At 36.7% G+C, this 22,959-nt stretch overlaps 4 protein-coding genes across 4 annotated transcripts; 3 read left to right on the top strand and 1 right to left on the bottom strand.

The window, feature by feature from the left end:
• Nucleotides 1–954: 954 nt before the first annotated feature.
• LOC107839548 (NADPH-dependent aldehyde reductase 1, chloroplastic) lies at nt 955–2,499 on the bottom strand. Its single transcript, XM_047394659.1, has 4 exons — nt 2,164–2,499; nt 1,692–2,068; nt 1,247–1,605; nt 955–1,153 (listed from the first exon to the last, which is right to left on the bottom strand). Exons 1-4 carry the CDS (start codon nt 2,443–2,445, stop codon nt 1,131–1,133), a joined length of 1,041 nt encoding a protein of 346 aa, XP_047250615.1. The 5' UTR covers nt 2,446–2,499; the 3' UTR covers nt 955–1,130.
• A 1,270-nt stretch (nt 2,500–3,769) lies between these two features.
• Nucleotides 3,770–5,430, top strand: LOC107839550 (uncharacterized GPI-anchored protein At3g06035). Its single transcript, XM_016683087.2, has 2 exons — nt 3,770–3,992; nt 4,819–5,430. Exons 1-2 carry the CDS (start codon nt 3,902–3,904, stop codon nt 5,328–5,330), a joined length of 603 nt encoding a protein of 200 aa, XP_016538573.1. The 5' UTR covers nt 3,770–3,901; the 3' UTR covers nt 5,331–5,430.
• A 1,222-nt stretch (nt 5,431–6,652) lies between these two features.
• On the top strand, nt 6,653–14,941 carry LOC107839551. Its single transcript, XM_016683088.2, has 10 exons — nt 6,653–8,107; nt 8,687–8,912; nt 9,002–9,135; nt 9,220–9,288; nt 10,552–11,046; nt 11,154–11,222; nt 11,591–11,755; nt 12,734–12,950; nt 13,103–13,441; nt 14,288–14,941. The coding sequence occupies exons 1-10, from the start codon at nt 6,812–6,814 to the stop codon at nt 14,401–14,403; spliced, it is 3,126 nt and encodes a 1,041-aa protein (XP_016538574.2). The 5' UTR covers nt 6,653–6,811; the 3' UTR covers nt 14,404–14,941.
• Nucleotides 14,942–15,093: 152 nt separating this feature from the next.
• Nucleotides 15,094–20,710, top strand: LOC107839552 (serine--tRNA ligase). Its single transcript, XM_016683089.2, has 8 exons — nt 15,094–15,617; nt 15,767–15,837; nt 17,638–17,832; nt 17,915–18,126; nt 19,123–19,278; nt 19,362–19,545; nt 19,924–20,103; nt 20,227–20,710. Exons 1-8 carry the CDS (start codon nt 15,485–15,487, stop codon nt 20,434–20,436), a joined length of 1,341 nt encoding a protein of 446 aa, XP_016538575.1. The 5' UTR covers nt 15,094–15,484; the 3' UTR covers nt 20,437–20,710.
• The last annotated feature ends 2,249 nt before the right edge of the window (nt 20,711–22,959 follow it).

Here is a 22,959-nt window from a genome sequence, read left to right as displayed (position 1 = left end):
ATTGGTGATTGGGTGTACTTTAAGACTCAACCTTACAGACAACAAACTGTTTCTATTGTCTGCTAGGTACTATGGTCCTTTCCAGATCATCAAGAAGGTTGGTTGGGCCAGTAGCATATACTCTTTTGTTTTCGGCTGATGTCAACAGTCATCCTACTGTACATGTGTTCTTTTGTTTTCGGCTGATGTCAACAGTCATCCTACTGTACATGTGTCATTACTGAAGAAGTGTTATGAGCTACCTGCTACTATCTCTTATCCCCTACCTTGGATATTCTCTACCTGCTACTATCTCTTATCCCCTGCCTGGATATTCTCATCCTCACTGCCTCTCTCCGGAGAGTATTTTGAAGAAGGGCTGCCCCTCTCCAAAAAGTATTTTGCAAAGAAGGATCGTAAAGAAGGGCAATAAGGTTGTTGCTCAGGTCTTGATTAAGTGGCAAGGCCTATGCTCAGGTCTTGATTAAGTGGCAAGGCCTATCCGCTGATAAGGCTACTTGGGAGTTCTACAATACGTTGTTGACTAAATTAAAGATCTCTTGTTCGGGGAGTATTGATACACCAAATAATGATTAAAAGACTTCACATAGCTGAAATTAAAGATTAAAAGAACTTTAATCCAGATCAGCAATTATATTAAAAGTTAATTACAAATTAATTAGACGGTTTACTGTCATTCTCAATTCTATTAAAAGTTAATTACAAATTAATTAGGCAGTTTACTGTCATTCTCAATTCTCTTAGGTATTTCATTTTCATTGATATATAAAGAACATGTAAAATGAAATCATAATATTGAGATTCTCTTCTAAAATTCTCTCTATTCTATTCCATCTCCTCTTCTTCTAAATTCATCATCTTGAACTGAAATCAAGAACCCTGTTCCTAAATCAGCCTACAAATAACTCGAGTTATCCTCTATTAACTCCTAGATTTGTGTAACACAGACGGAGAGAGAGACAAAACAGAGTATATTGCAAACTTATAAACATACAGAGTGGAGTATTATTTTATTGATACCACTTCACTATGACCAAGTACAAAACACAGAGAAACATCTAAAACCTAACACAAAACAGATCATAGCATTCCATGAAGGTTGACAAAAGCTCCCAAAGAGCAGGCTTTCTTTAACCATTGACTATCGTCCCACCTGCAAACCAACAATATACAACTTTCAGATCACATGCTCAATCTAAGGATAACGTATTTGTTAGCAACTTCATTACGTAAAAGCTCAGCGTACCATTAGGGTGGAGGACTTGGCCAGTTATATAGGAGGATTCAGGACAAGAAGCCAGGAAAACATACGATGGGGCCACTTCTATAGGCTGACCAGCCCTCTTCATTGGTACTTCTTTACCAAAATTTGCACATGCCTCTTCAGAAAACGAAGCTGGAATCAGTGGTGTCCAAATTGGACCAGGGGCAACGCCGTTAACGCGTATGCCCCTCTCAACAAGCTGAAGGGAAAGTCCTCTAGTAAATGCAACAATTGCCCCCTTTGTGGCCGTGTAATCAAGCAGCTTGGCATTCCCCTTGTATGCATTCACTGATGTGCTATTTATTATGCTGCTACCTTCCTTCATGTGTTTCAAAGCATGCCTGCATCCAAAACATTCATTTGAATTTCGGTCAAAAGTTATTAATAATAGTATAATTATGTAAATCTTCTATAGAGTAGGACCAACCTAGTGAGAAAGAAGTAAGAGAAGATGTTAGTTCTGAATACTCTCTCAAGCCTTTCCTCATTGATCTCCTCAACCGAGCTAGCCTCATACTGCTCTGCAGCATTGTTCACCAGAATATCAATACGGCCATAGGCATTCACAACCTCATCCACCACTCTCTTGCAATTGTCGTCGAAACCCAAGTCTGTTGGCACAGCCATTGGGTCCTTTGCATCTGCCCCCTTGGCTTGCATTAGCAATTTAAGCGTGTCTTGTGCATCTTTTTCTTCTTGAGACTTGACGTAAGTGAAGGCCACAGTTGCACCCTCCAGCGCAAAGCAATGGCACACTGCTCGTCCAATCCCGGAATCGCCTCCTGTCACCAGCGCTATTTTTCCCTGATCACGTAAAATTATTTTCCGTTCTCATATTAACAAAATAAACAACTTAAGAAATGGAGAAAATAGAGGGAATTAAGATGAGAATTAATTACTTGAAGCTTGTTAGCAGGCTTATAATCCTGGCTAGAAAAGTGAGGAGTAGGGTCCATGACGTGTTCTTTGCCAGGCTGAGTTTCCTGTCTCTGGGGTGGGAATGTTTGGCCATCTGAAGCCATTGATCTGACAATAATATTAACGGGAGGATACGATCTTTTTATCTTGGCCTTATTTAAACAGAAAGTCGTAAGAAAACTGCTAGATGGAGAAACTAGGTGAGTGGTGAAGAAAGTGGAAGACAAAGCTCTTACTGAACAATGTAGAAAGCGAGAGGACATGTATATATACGTGGAGAAGTAATGGAAAGTGAAGAATGGATAAATACTTTGGAAGAGGAGGTGTGTCTTTTATTTATGTACGTAGGAGGAATTACGTGTCTTGTTTAGCTACATGCAGTGGACACGTCTGTAGGAAATGTACGTCATAGCGGGTCTGGCGGACCTCTTGAACCATTTTCATCATAATGTGTTTTACCCCTTAGAGGAAATGGAGTTTTGTTGGACAATTGTTAGACATAGCTAAAAATTAACCCTGATGCTCTCCTGGTTGTGCAATGACCTATGGTTGCGTGCAGAGTCTAAATGTAGTTGAAATAATAAAGTAATTTCATAACTCTCAAAATTTAAATTATATCAGTTAAATTAATTTAAGGAGTAATTTGAAAAATGGAATTGAGAAAGGTTCGAAGCGTGAGAATGATTGGTTTAAGTTATTGCCCTGATCATATAGGGTTAGACGCAGGTTATCTAATTCTTTGAAAAGTCGGTGATTGTTTTTAAAACTCATGTTAATTTACACGAGACTTTTGAAGTCACTTTATTTTACGAATAAGATATGTTTATTTGTTCAAAATTTAAATGACAACATTTTACATACTAATTAAAATTTATACAATTTATTTAAATCTAAAAAAATGAAACGAAATCACAAAAAGTGGATGGAGGGAGTAACAAAATTCTGATTCCTTTCTCCAGTTCTTTTTTGGGTATAGAATTTGTCGAGTGAAACAATTTTCTGAACGACCTCAAAATCTTTGATCTTATCCTTTTTAGTAGATTAGATACATTAAACTAAAAGTGGACGAAGGGAGTAATGAAATTCTGGTTCTTTTTTGGGTATAGAATTTGTCGAGTGAAACAATTTTCTGAACGACCTCAAAATCTTTGATCTTATCCTTTTTAGTAGATTAGATACATTAAACTAAAAGTGGACGAAGGGAGTAATGAAATTCTGGTTCTTTTTTGGGTTATTACAAGATTTGCTACGTAAAGACAACTTTCTGAATGACCGGAAACTCTTTGATCTTATCCTTTTTAGATAAATTAAACTGAAAAGAGAAAGACAGCCTCATCATAATCACAAGAGATAAAGACAAGTAGCTATGTGGAGGTAGGTTTTGAATGTATAATTATAATATAATAATACAAGGTTGGAGGTACTTTACAGGTGCCAATTAGATGTATCTTTAGAGTGGTGTTAGAGGTTAACTTAATGCGTCAGCTGCTTTGCATGTTCGCAACGTGTAATTTTCATGCAAATTTCCTTACGGTGCTCAAACTGTCATCAAATTCAACCCATTGGGGCTTCAGAAAACTAGGCTTATATCCGGATAACTCTGCACCAGTCTCCACCATACAGCAATCTAAAAATCTGGTAGTTTAATATTCAAGCTGTGGAAAAAAAACATAGATACAAATTTGATCAAGTGATATATTGATCAGTAACATAATATTGATGGCGTTAGTTAAGGACAAGGTTGCTTCTGCTGCTTTTTTGTTGTTTCTGCTTGCACAGCTGCTCTTCTTGGCTCCGGTGAACTGCGATGGTGCACTCTCTCTCACTTTGCTTATCTAGCTCATCATTAATCACTGTAATATTGACAGCTTGTTTGGATGGTTGTTGTTGCTGATTTAATAATGTATTGTATTATAATATACATTATTATGTTGTATTGTTTTAATAAATATAATGTTTAATGGATTGCTCACAAGCAAAATTATTTGATGAATCTCCGAGACGGTAAAGATATGGTTTAAAATTAAAATATATAGGGTATAGAGTAAAGCTGTTATAAAAATATGGGGGATAGGTCGAGATATTATGGAAAAATGGGATACAGGTAAAGCTATTATTTAAAAAAGCATATGGTTAAAGATAAAATAGAATTATTAAATAAAAATAAAATAGAATTATTAAATAATGAGTAAAAGAAAAGAGGAACTCATCAATTAGTTTCCAAGATATTGGATATGGGAAGGTAGAATATAAACCAATTTTTGCATTGTGCCATTGGTTTATGTATTTCAAGTTGTATGTGATATCTACTCATACGTAACGTGTAATGCGAATATTATCAAAAGATGATCTTTTGGTCTTCTTTATGTTTTCGTTGTACGCATTCAGGTTTGAAAAAAGGTCTCACATTGGTGGTGGTTAAGATTATTGTTAATGAGATATAGGTGGTCTCGTCTAAGGCTTAGGCAATTCTCTTTCATGAGCTAGCTTTTGAAATTGGATTAGGCTCAACATCCCTTATTTACCATTCATTCTATACATACATAGGCTTGACAAATTATTGTGAAAAAATTTCAATCAATATTCCTCCCAACACTCTTTGCTACATCTTAAAAAATATTAACATGATATTGCAGATGAAGAAGGCCACGTCCTTTCCGGTATCAACAGTTACCGGCAATCCCACAGCTTACCACCTCTAACGAAGCAAGATAAGGCAGATTGCTTAGCCGATGAAATCGCAGACGAGATGGAACACCAACCATGCCCCAGGGGTGGCATTACGCCAGCGCCAGTATCTCAATTTGCTCAGTATCCCAAACTCTTGGACAAGTGCGACATAGACATTAACACGACAATCGAAGGTGTTATCCTCCCTGTTTGTGTCCACGATCGCGTCGCAACTCTCGTGATCACCAACTATACTCAGTCTCAGCATGCGAGGTACCTTAACAATTCAAAGTATACTGGAGCTGGAGTTGGCACTGAGAATGGTTGGACTGTTTTGGTCTTGACTACGAATACCGTCGGTGGAAGCTTTGCTAGTGGAGTTACTAGTTTGATTAATAGTAGTGTGTTTGGTAGGAGTATTCATTATTATTTTATGTTTTTGTTGTTAGGTCTCTTCCTAGTTAATCATGTCCATTAATTATTAATAAGACTGGTACGTAGTTGGTCCTTTAATTATCTAGATCTGTATCAACTGTTTTACTGTAATATATCTATGTATATTGCAAGAGAGTGTATTATTTCAAATGAGTTTTGAAGTATTGCAACCTTGATGTGACCAATTTTTAATGTTTTGGATCGTTCACCAATTTTTTTTTTATCGCACGTCATTTCAAATATATTTTATATGGGGACCTTATTCACCAACTTTTTACATCATCCATCATTCAAAATCTACTTGGTCACAAACACCAATTTCCAATTTTTCTTAAGGTCATCTATCACCAATTTTTTTTATATATATCTCAGGTCATTCAAAATGTGTTTATAATCGCACATATACATCAGGTTATTCATTTGACGTTGATGTGGTAGGAGGTGCCAATCTGAGTTGGGCATTCCAACTACTTGAGCAGTTGTCATTTTTATTTGGAGGCATGGAACATGAGATCGAGGGACTGCCATGTGATACTATCTTTTTCCTCTCCGTCTTCTTGATCCCATTACAAGTCATCCAAAACGCAAATCAATTTTCCTTCTTTAATTCATCAATTTCCAATTATGAAACTCATAATCAAGAATCTTCGAACTATTTTTTTTTTAAAGTTTAGCTTCTTTAATTCAGTTCAGCTTTTTTTTTTCATGGCTTCCACCATACAAACTCCACATTCAAACCCCATTTCATTACACTCACCTTAAAATTTAAATCAACAAAAATCCAACAACAAAAATAAAAAAATTACAACCTTTGACAAGAAAAAACAAACTCCTGTTGACTATGATAAAGGGAGACACAAACTAACTCTAAAAATTAATGGATTTCACAAATCTGATTTGCCTAAACACTAACTTTTACATGTCGAATTTCAGTTAAAAGTGATTTTTTTGAATTGATAGATTATGTAGCATAATTTTTTGAATTGACCCAACTGAATCTGGGTTCATATTGCTAGCTATAGAAGGAAGAACGAGACTTGCCGGAAGAAATAAAGAACGAGACTCACCGGAAAAATATCCTTGAAAATGGAGTGAAAAATGGAGAAGAAGAATGAAGACGGAGAAGAAGGATTTTTTAATTTAAAATAATTTTTTTAATCTAATATATTCTAAAATAATTTTTATATTCATATAGCCATGTGTCATTATTTTATTTATTAAATTGTCACGTCATCGTTAGTGTAATTCTCACACTTTAAATTTATAGTTGATTGTCAGAAAATGGCTTAATTGGAACAAAATATGGGGATTTAGGGGCCTCATAGAAACATACTTTACTTAAGGAATTTAAGTGAATTTTAGCAAAATGTCTTTGACGTGTAGTTGTATTACTAGTTAGTTTAGGTGGTGTTGTGTAAATTTTATATAAAGTCGAGGAAGTAAAACTAGTCGGAGTTGGGCGGTTGAGACCGCGAAATGGAACACGACAGCATCGTACCGGTGGCTCTTTAAATTCCGTCAAGTATGGCAGAGGACGACGACGACAGCTTCGGCGATTTCACTTTCGCATCTTTTCCCACAAATTCCCAATTTGCCCCTCCCAAATCTGAAGATGATGAATGGGGTGATTTCGTTGAATACCCTAGTGGATCTGAACCGTCCACTGCATCCTCCCTCACCCAATCGAAACCCTATGACCCTTTTTCCTTTACTCCTTCCGTTTCTCAATCTCCGCCCAAATCTGAAAAAACCAACAAGGCAGCTGGGTGGGTGAAGCCTTCTGGTGCTCTTCCTTTATCATTGTTCGGTGAAGAAGAAGATGCTGATGAACAAGAGAAAGTGAAATCTGAAAATGGGTCACTTTCAAATTCCAATAAATTGGTGGGCTTGGATAGTGTTAATTCGACTCTCAAAAAGTCCGGATTACAGTCGAATGGATTGGGTTTCGATCCGAATTTGGGTTCTCCTTGTGTTAGTAGAGTGCAGAGCTTGAACTACCTGGCGAGCTTGAGTGGTGAGGGTCAACAGATGAAGGCAGAAAATAGTACGGGTCTTTTTTCGGATTCGAATAATTTGAGTAGTTCTGCTGATGTGTCGAGTTCGATTTTTACTTTGTCGAATCCAGATTTTGGTATGTCCAAATCTAGTCTGAATGGATTGAATAGAACTTTGAGTGCAGATGCTGCAACAAGTCTGCAGATCAAGACGGAAAATACTGGGGTTGTTTTCGAGCCAAATGCATCGAGTTCTTCAGCAAATTTTACAAGTTCTGGTTTTGGGATGTGGAATTCGGATTTCTATATGTACAAATCCAATCAGAATGGATTGAGTAGAGCCGTTACATCAAACTTGAGTGATCGGGGTCAGAGTGTGGGAATTAGTATTAATCAAACTGGTGTAAGTTCTTCTTCAGCTGCCACAAGTTCAAGTGTGTGGAATGCGGATATTAATAGGTCTAAATCCAATGAGATTGGATTAAACAGAGATTTGAGTCTGGATGGTTTAACGAACTTGAATGATCAGGTTCAGCAGATCAAGACTGAAAATGGCGGGCTTGTTCCCAATTCAAATGGTTCTAGTTCTTCTGCAAAAGCATCAAGTTCAACTTTTGGTGGATGGGATTTTGATTTTGGTGGATTTGGATCCGCTGTTGAAATGCCAAACTCTAGTTCTGATGTTGGTGGGTTGAATTCAAACTTCAATGCTGTTGGCTCAAGAGAAAATTTGGATGATGCTAACAACGACAATGATGACGATGAGGATGGATGGGAGTTCAAGGATGCTTACTCAATTTCTAAAGTTGGAGATGATAACAATAAGGTAAAGCTTGACATTTTTATGATCAATAATATGTTATGTTGTGCACTAGTACAGTTAAAAAAAAGAGAAAAAGCTATGCTGTGTACTGGTGTTAAACCCTTCTCTGCACTATTCTTAAGTTCATATTATGTACATGTGAGATTGTAGTCATCTGCATCAATTGATGGAAGGACGGGAATTCCAGGCGGTTATTAATATTTTCGGGTTCCGCATTCTTCAATTACTGCATAGCAAGATGTAATCTATTTGATGGTCAGTGCAGTTACAAAACTGCCTGCTGTGTGTGTTAAACTGTTCAACTGTTACTTTTTTGGTAATTATTTGTCTATTCACAATTCTTGCAATTTTGTTATTTTGGTTACTCTTTTTAGTTAACGCTAGGCCATGTGTTTGTCAGGAGTTCTTTTTTTCCCTCTCAGGTTAGAGGATTCATAATGTGGCCTATCTAGTTTGAGATTGAGGAATAGTTGATTGATTTCTTGGTTGATTACCTTTTTTGTTCTCATTTACCTTATTCTTGGTTAGTTAGTATGCATGAAGGTGTATATGGTTCACTAATTGTGTTACTTCTGTGTGAAGGCTACATCAGAGACAAAAAAAGAGCATGAAACTAATGCCTTCTCTTTCGGTTTTCACAATGGATTGGATGGATCAGTCGACTTGTTTGCAACATCAAACGGATCAGCAGCATCTGATTCGAAGGCACATCATGCTGGTGACATGCAGACATATTCCTCTGGATTTGGCAATAGTTCTATCGATTTATTCGCCATGTCAAGTCCACCAATTGATCTATTTGCGACATGTAATGGAAGTTCTGCTTTTCACCCTGACAATATATTTGGATTTGATTTTGAACGATCTATGCCAACTAAGAATATATGTATATTTCAGCATCAGATGGTAGACATGAGCAAAAAGAGAGTAATGGTGCACTGGACCCTCATCCAGTTGTTGGGAGCGCTGAATCCGACGAGGATTTTGGGGAATTTACAACGGCATCGTCAGATTCTGGATTGAAATTGGAGGTAATTCATATTGATCTATTTCTGAATATATGCTATGATTGGAGTTTTCCCTTTACAGGCCATTCTTCGTATGCTTTTGTGCAGGAAGAATGGAAGATGAATGATGTTGCTCATTCTGAACTACAAGCTTCTGAATCTGATGATAAAGACCAGGTTAATGGTTGATTTAATGGAACTCCCTTATGTTAAGAAACTTATATCTTTTTGTTGGAAAAAAAATTAATTCCTTCTCTGGTTTATTCCTTCTTTTATTTCCATATATTTTGTTAAGTTTAGTAGCAATCTGGACTTCTTGAGGTCTTGAAGATAGTCTGCATTAGTATTTACTTGTTTCTTTTGGCTCTTCTTCCCATGTTTTTCTTTTCCGTTTTGCTTAATGTTTTGGATGTTTTTCTTTTCCATTTTGCTTAGTACTTTGGACATTGTTAAAGATAAGTCTTTGTTCAGCATTTAGGATATTCCTTCCGCATCTTCTTCTCAGTTTTGTTCCTTCTCAACTTAGCTTAACAATTTGGACCTTGTTGTAATTTCCTCCTTCCGTGTATCATTCTGGTCATGGTGAATTCTTTGCCCTATCAATAATAGTATTTCTGGTTTACCTTGAATGTATAAGCAATGTGCTAAAATTTTGATATGAAGTCTCATTCTTCCTCCTCTTTTTCATGCCTGTAATCATGCTGTTGCCTGTATCTCTTGCGAAATTCTGCCTTCCTTGTTCCATTGATGCTGCTTTTGTGCAGAAGATTCTTTTTCCAGATAATTTGGACATTTGGAGCTTTGAATTCCTTCAGAAAAGAACGATGTTTCGTTGAATTCATTAATAACAAATTAATAATAAATATCTTAAGTTTATTGCCCTTTCCATGGTTTGGGAGTTGTAGTCTGTAGATGTGTGTGTATAATGGTTGCACTATTCTGCACCCACTGGGGTGTCCTGGTGGTCAATGAAAAGGGTTGAGAACCATGAGATCTTAGGTTCAAATCCAGTAGAGACAAATACTAGGTGATTTCTTTCCATCTGTTGTAGCCTTGGTGGATAGTGTTTCGTGATACCTGTTGCTGGTGGGAGATGGCAGGTACCCCGTGGATTTAGTCGAGGTGTGCCCAAGTTGGCCCGTACACCACGTTTATTAAAGACATGGTTGGGATATTCTTCTACTTTTTAGTTGTTGTTTTTTTTAAATGAGTGTTTGGTCTATTTTATAGGTAGGACCATGTAATTAATGAGATACATGTACAGTAACTACCATATTTTAGTGTCTTTATCTTTCTTGATTTTCAAGTTTAGATTAGAAAACTGCATTTTCTACCAACATTGCTAGAGCTTTTCTTCTTTATGTTTTGAACTTCGCCGTGTCTAGATTTTAGGCAACTTATTTCCAGCGTTCCCTTACCAATTCTTGATTTATTATCCAGGTAAAGGAGACAAAGTTAGAGAATCATAAAGGGGCTCTTCCCCTCTCTATATTTGGGGATGAAGAGCTGGAGATCGATGGGTCTTCTAATACTGAAGATATTTTTTTCCCCCATAATGTTTCTTATTTGAAGAATGATAGAAGTCGAGCTTCAAACATTTCCATTAATGATCTCATTTCAAATTTATATAGCGAAGCTGAACAGATCTCACCTGTTCACTCTGTTCAAGTGCCAAATAGTATTAGTGTCAGTCCACAAGATTCAGTCTCAAGTTCAAATTTGTTGAATGGTGAGGATGACTTGGATGATGATGAATGGGAGTTTAAGGATGGCTCTTCTCAAATGAATTCATATAATGATATTTCTCTTCTTACTTCTGAGGATCCTCCACAGAGAAGCTTTTCCAGTCTCAATCTGGATAATTGTTTGAATTTGTACTCTAAATTAAGGAATGAGTTGTGCTATCATGCAAAATGCCATCTCGATGACCTTAAGGTCTGTGTGGCTTATTATTTTTTTAATTTTAGTTTGTAGTTCCACATACAGCGAACCAGCTGAATTTGTTACTGATGCATTGACTTGTTTATATTCTATTCCTCCAGAGAGCTCAAAGCATTGATGGACATCCAGTAGAGGAAGCAAAATTTTTGACTCTTAATAAGGAAATTGAGGTTTGTATTCTTTTATTTATGTTCATATATTGCTCGAAATTATGAACATTTTCTCATTGTTTTTTTTGCCCCCTTGCAACTTGTGAGATTATACTGCCAATGCTAGAGGATCCAACAAGGTCTGGGAAAAGTAGTACGTAGCACATATTATTAGGTCAATGTACTTTTAGAAATTGTCTTCACCACCATCTACATTTGCATGTGCCTCCTTGATTCACTAGGTGTCACTGGCTATCTGTTTCTAATAGTTTTGAGACAAAAATCTATTCATGGATGTGAATGTGTCATTTTCCTTTTATTCCTCAATATGATGTGCAAAAGGATCTTTCTGAATTTGACGTTTTTTGTAATTCTTTTTCATTTTATAGGAGGCTTGCAAGGATATTGATCAGGATAGTACCATGTGCAAAGGTGACCACTTGGAAGGACATTTATCTCACAATGCTTGTATGGGTGTATTTATTGAGATTTTGCAGGAATCAAAATTTCAAGTACTTGAATCAGAGTACCACTTATCGAGGAGACTGTCATTGGTATGTCATTTTCTCCATTTCCTAATGCTTAGAGGGAACTTTTTAGTTTGATGGCCTTCTCTCACCCCCTCCCCCTGTTCCAAAAAAGTTAAATTTTCTAACTGATTTATGCTTAGATGTAATTCTTAATTTACTAATCAGTTAAGTAATTGTACATTACTTATTTCTTCCTTCGTCCCATTTTGTTCAATTGTACTTGATTGCGCGTGGAGTATAAGATTGAAAGAAAGAAATAGAAAGGTGTCATTCTTTTTCTGGACAGGCCTAAAAGGAAGGACTAAGGAGTATCAGATAGAGGGAGTATCGAATCTTAAAGGTTTTTTCCATTTAAGAAGCAAAGAAGCTTAAGTTTTCTAAATATATTCAGACTTGTAATCTTATTGAAATGGACTTCTTAACTTTCTGAATAAAAACTGTAAGTGATTATTGAGATATCATAAACTAGGACTCTCAATGAATCACATTGAACTTTGCAAGTCCCTTTCATTATCGTTGGGAAAAAGTAAGAGTTGTATTGAGCTTTGGCTCAATTGCGTTGTGACAAAACTGTGACTCGGCGCACACACATAATCAAGGGAATAATGTATACTGATTTTTTCAATCAAATCCACTTTAAAAAATGTTTTGTATAAAATTGGATGAACCACACCAATGGGTGTGGCCTAGTGGTTAATTTAGTGGGTTGAGACCCATGAAGTCCCAGGTTCAAATCCCAGCGGATACACTAGGTGATTTCTTCCCATCTGTCCTGGCGTTGGTAGATAAGAGTTACCTTGTATATGTTGCTAGTGGAAGGTGGCAGCCTTGTGGGTATCCCGTGGAAGTAGTCGAGGTGCGTGCAAGCTGGCCCATGACACCATGGTTATCAAATTAAAAAATCCATGAACTTAGGCTTCTTTTTGGATATTGTGCTTGTATATTCATGTGTATACTTAACTCTGGTTTATTGTACTTACATGTGATTTTTCTGGTGCATAGGTGGAAAATGATTTGGAGACAACAGTGGATCTTATAAGACATGCTACAGTGATGCTAAAAATTTTGAGATCGGGATCTGTGGAAGAGCAATCAATTTATGTTTCAGTATGGTGTAAAATGATCTCTGCTTGTGCACACGAGTTGCAACATGGCTCCTGTATCTGGAAGAAGATATTGGAAATGAATGGTCAGGGTCATATATTATCTCACCCCAGAGGTACATTATCTGTATCTTCTTGTACATGGCCTGGAAAAATGGCGCAATGAAAATTTTATATTCCCAAAGTAGGAATTCCTTGAAATTGTTTGGTATGGAAGATTCTATCTCTTAGTTCCGGTATCTTATTGCGATCAATATGATAAATGCAGGAAGGGCATTCATCCGGGCACTGGGTGAGATTTATAGGGTTACTGTAGTGCTTGAAGCGTCTGTGAAACTATGCAAACCTTGGACTTGGTTAGATACCGCTCAGTGTACAAGTATTCATACCGTGCTAGATGAATGTCACATTACGTGGTCCTCTTCGGGTCTTGGAGCAGCTCTGTCGAGTATGTTAGATTCTGCTTCTGGAGATGAGAGTCCTGTTGCTTCGTTGCTGGACTCTATCAAGTTAATTCGTGATCTTGATGGACTTACCCTTCAAAAACATCTCTATGCTCAGAAAGAAGTGTGTAGGCTGTCGCTCCTAACTTTGGAAGTATTGCCAGGTATACAACTTATACAAGTTCATAATTTTCGGGGTGAAGCATCATTCCGCTTCTTACCATTCTTGTGACAAAGACATGTTAATATCAGGAGCCGCATAAATGGTGTGAGTAGTACTCATGACAACTTAATGGTTAGTTGGAGATACATAACTGGATATTGAAACTTAAAAAAGTATCTTTGAAAACCTGAAGAGCTAATCATAGCAAGTGGTGCATTTGGAAGTGCATTCAGTAGTAAGTCTGGTTTACCCATGGAATTTGGGTTTAGGGGCATGTCTAGATTGTTGTGTATTTCCTCTATTTTGGTAGAGATATAAATCGTGAAAGAATATTTTTGCCGACCTTTTGGACTCCCTTCAATTATGAAGAAACCACATTTTTCCCCCTTCCTTGAAAATCGGAAAAAAAGGACAGCCCGGTGCACTAAAGCTCCCGCTATGCGCAGGGTCTGGGCCCCTTCGTTGAAAATCAATTTGCAAATTCTTCCTCAGTTAGGTAAAAGTTTGAAATTGGGCAATAGTGCTTTTGTGTACATTTTGGCACCTTCTTGGTATAATAAGATCTTACTTACCAGGAGAACAAATAGATAAACATATCATGAAAGAAACAAATTTTGGGAATTCTCACAAACAATTAAAGTGAGCATCTGATTGAAGAATGCTGAAACTTGCACAAGACATTGTTGTTAATTGTTTTTTTGTTGTTACTATGATGGTTTAAAGTAGAACTCATTGACTGCTTGATTCTGTTATTTCGTTGGGAATCAGCCTTTACTCGCTGCGTGTAAGTTATTGAGAGTCTGTTAATTTCACTTTACGCTATTTACCCTCACAATGCAAAATTCAGGGATGAAGCTTATTGACTGGAATGGAGAGCATTACTTCGTTACACTTGCAAATCTGTGGGCAAATCTTATAAGCAATGACCCTCCGGAGTTGCCACAATTAATTATTGGATGGTGAGAAAATATCAATATGATTGGTATCAAATTCGCGAAGTGTCAAATTTGAGACAAGGACCTTGGATTAGCACACCATGTCAACTGGAGATTGCTCTGCAGAGGTTGGAGTGAAGGATATAAGCTGCTGCTCTCCAGGGCTCTGGCCTTTGGCTTATTTTGGAAGAGTTCTGTTTGCACAAGAGTATGCACACAAAAGTATGCTTTGGGTCAAAAAAGTTGGCAGATCTGAACATCAAGATACTGAGTGCAGAGGCACGGGTTGAGGTTCTTTACAGACGGCAGTAGAGAGATGATGTGAGATACAGATTACTTGGTTTTTGTTTGGCAATTTTTTCCAAGATATGTTGTAGTAAAGCATGTCGGTCATCGTCCCTGATTTTTCCTTTCTGTATCCTGGTCACATTGTACCATTAAGTTTGGCTCGTGTGTAAGTTGTATGTACTGGTGTAATCTTATGTTCCATCCATAAAGAAAGTAGGGTTGTCAGGAAACTGAAACAAAGATTTCGATTCTTTATAGTGCCCATCTTCATTGGTCAATTGAGTGTTGTACAATGTTAAATATTGGTACTTGGAAGTTCTCACTCTTAACATTTCCGACTTAAAATTCAACTCCAACTTCAATTTTTCTTTTTTTTCTCATGGACAAACGCATACATAGTTTGTTTTAACAGTGACCAAATCTCATATGCGCCTCATATGCTTTGGATGAACGCAAGATCGCCATAAAATGTGCTACCATGAAATTTTCAGTGATGTTAGCCACGAAATACGCTCTAGGGTTTTAAGCATCAATATAGGATAATATTTAAAATAAAATTACTCTATCGATCATTATTTTCTTAATATAAATGACAAGTAATTATGAACAATATTTTAAAGCAAATAACAATTTTAAAAAGCTCATTCTAGTACTGTTTTTGGATATTGGTCCTTTCTCTAAACCCTCGCCGCCGTCAGCATTACCTTCACTCGCACTTGTGCTGTAATTCTTGTTTCATCTCCATTTTTAACTTCAACGCATTAGTTTTCGTTGACAATTGAGTTCGTTTTGTCTGAATTGTAAGAGAATTGCAGAAGAAGATGTTGGACATTAATCTTTTCAGAGAAGAGAAGGGACACAATCCCGAAATCATCCGTGAATTGCAACGGCGCCGTTTTACCGACGTCAGTCTCGTCGATCAGGTCATTCAGCTTGATAGAGAATGGCGTCAGTGTAAGTTTTTTCACTGTTATTTGTCTCTGTGTAATTATATTATCAAATACTAGGATAATGCTTTGATAAAAATTTTGAATAATGAAGATTGATAATGAAATTTTAAATGTTAGAGGCGTGATTTTGATGAAGATTCGTTCGTATTTCAGGCCAGTTTGAGGTTGAAAAGTTGCAGAGAGTTATCAACACGATCACCAAGGAATTTAAAGAGCTCAAAGTAGTGAGTTCTATTGAGTTGTTGATTTCATCTGTCATATTCTTATCTTCTTTTCACAAAGTTTGATGTCTTGTGTGTAATAAGAGCTCATAATTCTGCACATCAACCAGCCTGACTCATGCATACCTGGCATTTGTTGTGATTATAGTATATCACATCATTTATTTTGGACTTAATGGAAAGGAGAACCTAATAAATTGATGATACGAACCAAAATACGAGAAGAGAAATAAACACAAAAACTAGAAGAAAACGTGAATTGAAATACGAAGAATAAAGGATAGAAGATAGAGATAGATAGATAGACACAAGAAGATAAAGAAAAGGGCAACCAATGGATCTTTCAAACCCAAAGACCTCCCTTGTTGATTAGCAACAAGCACCTAACTCTTACGATGACCTCGAGGGAATGATAACACCCTCGCAACCAACCGTTTCTAAACAATAGTCAACAAAAGCTTTTCCAAGCTCTCATGCTCTCTCAAGTGTCACACTATCAATAGTCATAAAGATCTACCTATGGAAATGAAAGGCTAGCTATTTATGGTCTAGGCCTAGGCTTATTACTCATGGGCTCAAAAGTGGCCCATCAAGGAAAAGCTGCCTTGTTCGGCGATGCTAAAGCCATTTGGCGATTTGCCCTTGACCTTGGCAATCCTCCTCCTTATCACCAAACAGTTGTCCCTTGGCTCTTTGCTTCGTGGAGCCTCCCATGTTCCAAGTGACTTTCCAAACACGACATTGTTCAATCGGGAGCTCAAAAAAGGTCCTCTAAATATGTCCTTGCATCCTTGAGATAATCATGGTTTGGATCCCCTTGCGTTGACCTTGATTTATTGGTTTGGAAAGGTTGGCGTTGATTCGGCTTGTATCAATTGATCAATTACAAGTGTAAACACGCTTTTCAATGTACCGGTTAGGCAAATGGCAAGTCTGGAAGCTGGAGAAGATTAGATGGTAGAGTAATGTTTATTACCTGTGTTTGACATCTCCAATTTCACAATCGAAACATTCTTTTACTTTTATAATTACTAGACTCAAAATTACAATGGAAAATGGAACTAATAAAGAAGTTGCAGAACAATGATGGACTAGTAAAACAAAGAGAATTGTTGAAGAAGATAATAAGAGAGACTAGAAGCTTAGACTCTGAGAAGAGATGAGAGGATCAGGCTATTTACTCAACAATACCCATCATCCCTGAATCACATACCACTACCCCTTTAGATGAAACCGCTCTCGTGCCCACTAGTCAACCCGGATCCCAAATTAACCCATCCATTTTGCTTGTTCTCAACCCAATAACTACTTGTGTGACCTTAGCATCCACATATGGGCTTGACTTGGTTCATAACACTATGTCTCTCTAATGTTTATACATTGTTGATGACCAATGTTATGCTTGGTCCTTCTCTAGTGTTACAGTCTGAAAGTAGAAGCCAATATTTGAGAACCTTCTTTCTTGTTATTAAGAAAATAATTATGGACGCTAAAAGCTTAATTTCCGTGCTGAAAAAGAAAGATTTAGTTCGGATTCCTTAGTCAGAAGCAGAAATGTTTTCCTTCTTTTGAGAAATAGGCTGTCCCTCATGCTGGTGATGAATGATGGATTCTAAGAGATAATATTAAAATAGGTGGACTGCTAATATTGGAATAATTTTGTTCTTGGTTCTCAAGCAACTAAAATTAATCTACCTCTTTCATTGGCACCTGATTTTGGTTTCTTTTTTGTTTATTACGAAGCATGCATGTTTTTCTTTAGTTCAATGTTGGAGTTGATATTGTTCTTTTCCTTTGATAAAGAAATCTAAGGATGCAAGTCAAACAATTGAAGAAAAAGCAGAGAACGAGGAACGTCTCAAAAAAAAGAAGGCAGTGCATGAGGAACTAAAAGCAAAGAAAAATGTAGAAGTACAGGAGGTTCGAGCTGCTTTGTATTCAAAGCTGGAAATCATTGGTAACCTTGTGCACGATTCAGTGCCAGTTAGTGATGATGAGGTATGTGGATTTTTTAGCTTTATAGTGACATACCACGAGCGTATAATAAAAACTTCTCTTTTAATCAAAGATTGTTTTGTAGGCAAATAATGCTATAGTTCGATCATGGGGAGAGAGGCGAACTGAGAAGGGTCTTAAAAATCATGTTGAAGCTCTTGGAATTGCAGACTTAACAAAGGGTAAGGGCTATATTGAGTTTATGGTCTTAGACTTCTTGCATTTATTAAGTGCAATTTTTTTATGGACTGTGCTTTCTGCATGTTATTTTGGATGCCTGAAATTTCCCTGGACTAGGTAGCAGTGTGTAATTTCTCACCATCTAATCCACCTCATAGACTCTATAGCTAGCACATGCTAGTAGTTTTTCTTAACATTGAAAACCAAATGCTTCGTACTGCGTTTTTTTCCCTTAACACACTATTGAAGTGAATATCTTTAAGGAAGTTGTGAAAGAGGAAACCAGTTAGCTTGAGAAGTAAAATTTGTCGATATTACAACAACAACAACAAACCCAGTGTATTCCCACAAAGTGGGGTCTGGGGAGGGTAAGATGTACGCAGTCCATACCGCTACCTCCGAAGACGTAGAGAGGTTGTTTCCGATAGGAACCTGGCTCAAGATAAAGAATAGTAAACAAGGTACATATGCAAAATTTAAAGACACCCATTACTTTACTCAAAATACTCAACAACAACATACACAATGAAATCACACAAAGTGGGTTTCGGAGAGGTTAGAGTGTACATAGGCTTTACCGGGCTATTTCTAAAAGACTATCGGATCAAGTGAAGTAAATTAGTGTACTTAATAATAGGAAAAAGTCATAGTGGAGAGAAATATGAAATAAAAAAAATCAAGAAAGCTAAGAAAAGAGCATAATATATCCAAAATAAAGAACAAAAATGACCAAAAAAATAACACAGCAAGCCGGTGCATTAAGCTCCCGCTTAGTAATAATTTGAAGAAGGGCAAACTACAGGAATTTATGAATTTATACCGTGCATTTCTATAAGAGATTATTAACAGTTTGAAAACAATTTCCTTTTATTTTGGAGGATCTTTGAGTTCTGTCAGAATGAAAAATCTCCAATATGCTGTTCATTAGTGACAGTAACTCTGCTCCTTTTAAAAAAAAAAAAAAAGCAAAAGATAATTTCATTAAATGGACAAGAAAGTCCCAAAAATATGTGCATCAGAATAGAACTTCCCTATCCCTGATGATTTAAGGTAACATTTATTCTACGTTCTTGTTGGTATTCTTACAAGATGACATGTATTAATGCTTTCCAGTTTGAAATTATTGGTGGCAAGACGTGCTTCACTTATCTTATATTTTGATAGGTCACTGGTGAAGGGAGATGACAAATATCTGATTGCCACTGCCGAACAACCTTTGTGTGCTTATCATTTGGATGACTGGATTCATCCTTCACAGCTTCCGATAAGGTATTGTAACACAACCCGGCACCTACAGCGTGTCCTCTATTGCCCGTTTGCTTTTATGGACTAACATCTATGCCATTCACCAGGTATGCTGGATATTCGTCATGCTTCCGTAAGGAAGCTGGTTCGCATGGCCACGATACACTTGGAATGTTTAGGGTCCACCAGTTTGAGAAAGCGGAGCAGTTTTGTTTGACGAGTCCAAGAGGCGATGACTCTTGGGACATGCATGAAGAGATGCTTAAAAACTCAGAGGAATTCTTTCAGCAGGTTGGTCTGATCTTCTCTTCCCTTTTGTGGGATATTGCCTTCTGTTAGAAATATCTTTGAAGCAGGGGTCTTTAGGGGTCCCTACCTATTGGGTCTTAAGTCTTTTGGTTTTATCTAGATGGTTAGTAAGATTTACAATCCAAGATTTATGTATCCAAAGATCTCCGCACTTCATACTTTTGAAATTTCTGAGACCACTATTTGATAAAGAAAATTCAGTCTGAAATAACTTCTGCAGCTCAGGAGTGGATTCTGGGTTCTGGCTCACTGTGTCTTTTAGGTGTTAGATAATATGAGGCATTTGCTATTGTTTAGTCATATTCATTATCATCAGGCTGATCTCAAGGAAATCTAAACATAGCTCTTTCTTTTTCACAGCTTAAGATTCCTTACCAAGTAGTGGCTATTGTTTCTGGTGCACTAAATGATGCAGCAGCAAAGAAGTATGATCTGGAAGGGTGGTACCCTGCATCATTGACTTATAGAGAGCCTGTGTCCTGCTCAAACTGCACAGACTATCAGTCGAGGAAATTGGAAATTCGGTTTGGACAAAAGAAGGTATTGTGATCTGCCCCTTCATTCATAGTGTTAACGGATGTTGATGATAGTCAGCTTCAGTTTCCAATCTTTATGTTTTGTTTCACACAAATCTGAACTCCTTTGACATAATTGTTTCCTTAGGGTAATAAGGACACGAAGCAATACGTGCATTTATTGAACTCCACCCTTACAGCGACAGAGAGGACTATCTGTTGTATACTTGAGAACTACCAGAGAGAGGATGGAGTTGAGATTCCTGAAGTTCTAAGGCCATACATGGGTGGGAAGACATTCATGCCTTTCCAGGCCCCTCCAGCAAAAGAAGCTAAAGGAAACAAGGCAAAGGCATGATAATCTTTCCAATCTTGTACACTTAAAATTTCCATTGTGAAAAGAACTGAAGCATGTATTCTCTTGATTATAAGAAGCCTGAGGAGGAAGGGAAACAAGACAGGGAAGCTAATTTTGAATTCTGGAAGTGTAACAAACGAATTAGAAAAACAGTTTATTTTAGTGGGGTCATTGACATAGAAAAGCAGATTGCTGTCTCCCACTTGATGTCAAGTTGATAAATTTCTTTTGAAAACCTGCCAGATGTTAATCTCATGATTATTTGAAACTTTTTTGAACCCTGCGAAGTGTTGCATATTTGTGGTAGCTAGCTTTACATTGCCTTCCTGCAAATCCCAGTTGATTATGAAACTATATCTGGTGATGGATGCATCATGATTCATGTCCTAGGCAAATTGTTATACCTAAAGTAGAATATTAGAAATTTCATGAGAGGAAATTGAAGTACAACTCAATGGTGCCTTTTGAAGTAATTCAAAGTAGGGACCTAAATTAAACCACTTTAGTCCTTAATCCATGTGATTAAAGGGTCCTACGATGAGTTTAATTTCAACGCGTGTGCATTACGTTATCTTTTTCTACAGGCTTGTTATTTAATGAGGAAATCACAACTACAATTATTAGTCAAATTAATGAGGAAAATGGCAATTATTTAATTGTAGTGCAATAATTAAAGGACATTTTAGACTTATTCTTCAAGCTTCAAAGTCTCGTTCAATGTTCAGTTGTTTCCCACTCTAAGCACTCGTATTCCAACGTAAGATTTTTTTAACAAAAATAAACTCACCGTGGTGTTAAGAATTTGAAAATCCTGTACTACTTTTAAAAGGTTTCGTTTACTGTTAATCTTCCTGTTGGTTGGGCAGTTCACTTTCTTTTTTTCTTCTTGTAGTGCCCTGGTTTTTTTCTCTCCATGAGTTGCAAAAAAGAATTACACAATAATTTTTCTAAACAAGAAATAATGAAAGAGATGATGTATTCTACTGAAGAAAAGGGAGTACAGTACATTCACATGAGTGGGAATGAAAAGCTTGTGAAGAATAAAAGAAAAACTCATGCTGAAATCTTTAGGGTTTTCCAGAACTGTTGATAATAAAAAAATCAAAGAAACAACAGTAATAACAAATAAAAATAAAAAGAGGAACTTCAAGTGTTTTGGCTATTATTATGAGAATGACAATGTTTCACAACCCCTTACAGAGCAACTCTTGCTTCTATGTTTCATGCAAGGGGTTGTGAAGCATCTCTAGTCATACAAATTCTTTTTACCCAACATACAAAATATAAGAATATTATTACTCGCATGCACCCAAAGGTATGGTTTAGTGGTTCTATAAACGATCAGATGAGCACCAACTCAAATCCTAGCACAAAGAAAATACGATAACTGGTGATTTTTCTTGAGTTACCCGCGTCATCTATATATGCTGGTAGGAGATAACAAGTATCAAGTGGAATAGCTAGCTCATGATAAAGGACACACACCTAATGCATGATATCCAATAGCTTCTGCAATGATCTATGTACAACTTACTATCTCTTCTTTGCTCATCTATTGTGCAAGGGATCAGAAGAAGAGGGCACTTCTCTATTGACATATGCAACAAATCCACCTTCATCTCCAACATGGCTGCTACTTGTAGTAGTACCTACAGGACTTTGTGCAAGATCTTCCATATTCATGTTGTTTTTATCTTGCAGCAGGTAATAACCGCGACCCCCCAAAACATCTTGTTTAATAGATGAAAGAGTCACAAAAATCATTAATAAAAGTACTATACTTCTTTTGGCAAGCATGGCCCTTTAGTAAACTTCTTCTCACTCTTGATTGATATAACTTTTGTGAGAATGTGATTTCTATTGAGAAAAAGATATGGCTACTGAACCAAGATGGAAAAGATTAAGTGATGTGAATGAGTAAATACATTTGAGTAAGTTGCATGGTACTATATAGGAGCTTCTAATTAATAAGGTGTGTTTTTTTTTTTTTTTCAACTAAACAGAGTTGTGTGTGAAAAGTAGAACCTTAGTCATCAATATAATTTTAAAGAAGTTACGTAGTTGAAGTATATGGATGATGACAAAATGTAATGTCAGCAGAAACAGTGATTACTAAAATTCTTAGAAATTTCTACCAATAGGCTTTTTCTACAAAGCTTTTTGGTAAAAATCCACATATCTTAAATTCAGGATCTAACATTTGACTCTACCTTAGGATCTTTCTGACCTTTTTGCAAATGTTTTCTCTCTTTCTCTAAAGTCTAAAAGACAAAAACATAATGTTTATGCAAATATCTAGGTAAGATACAAGTTAATTTAGCTCTTGTGTTGACTGTCATGACCCTAATATGCTAGTAAAATATGTAAAGGGTTCTTGCCTTTGAAGAAACAACACATTTTTCATAAAGGCATCTTTAGCATTTTGTTTTGTTTTGTTTTGAGGTAGGTTTCTTCCTTGATTTAATACTATCTTTGTTTTTTCTTTTGTTCTAACCTCTCTTAAAAGTAGAGATTTGTACTATT

The sequence above is a fragment of the Capsicum annuum genome, chromosome 8 (assembly GCF_002878395.1).
Source record: "Capsicum annuum cultivar UCD-10X-F1 chromosome 8, UCD10Xv1.1, whole genome shotgun sequence".
NCBI lineage: Eukaryota > Viridiplantae > Streptophyta > Magnoliopsida > Solanales > Solanaceae > Capsicum > Capsicum annuum.
Note: the sequence above shows the minus strand (reverse complement) of the source record. Positions and strands in the feature narration are given on the sequence as shown.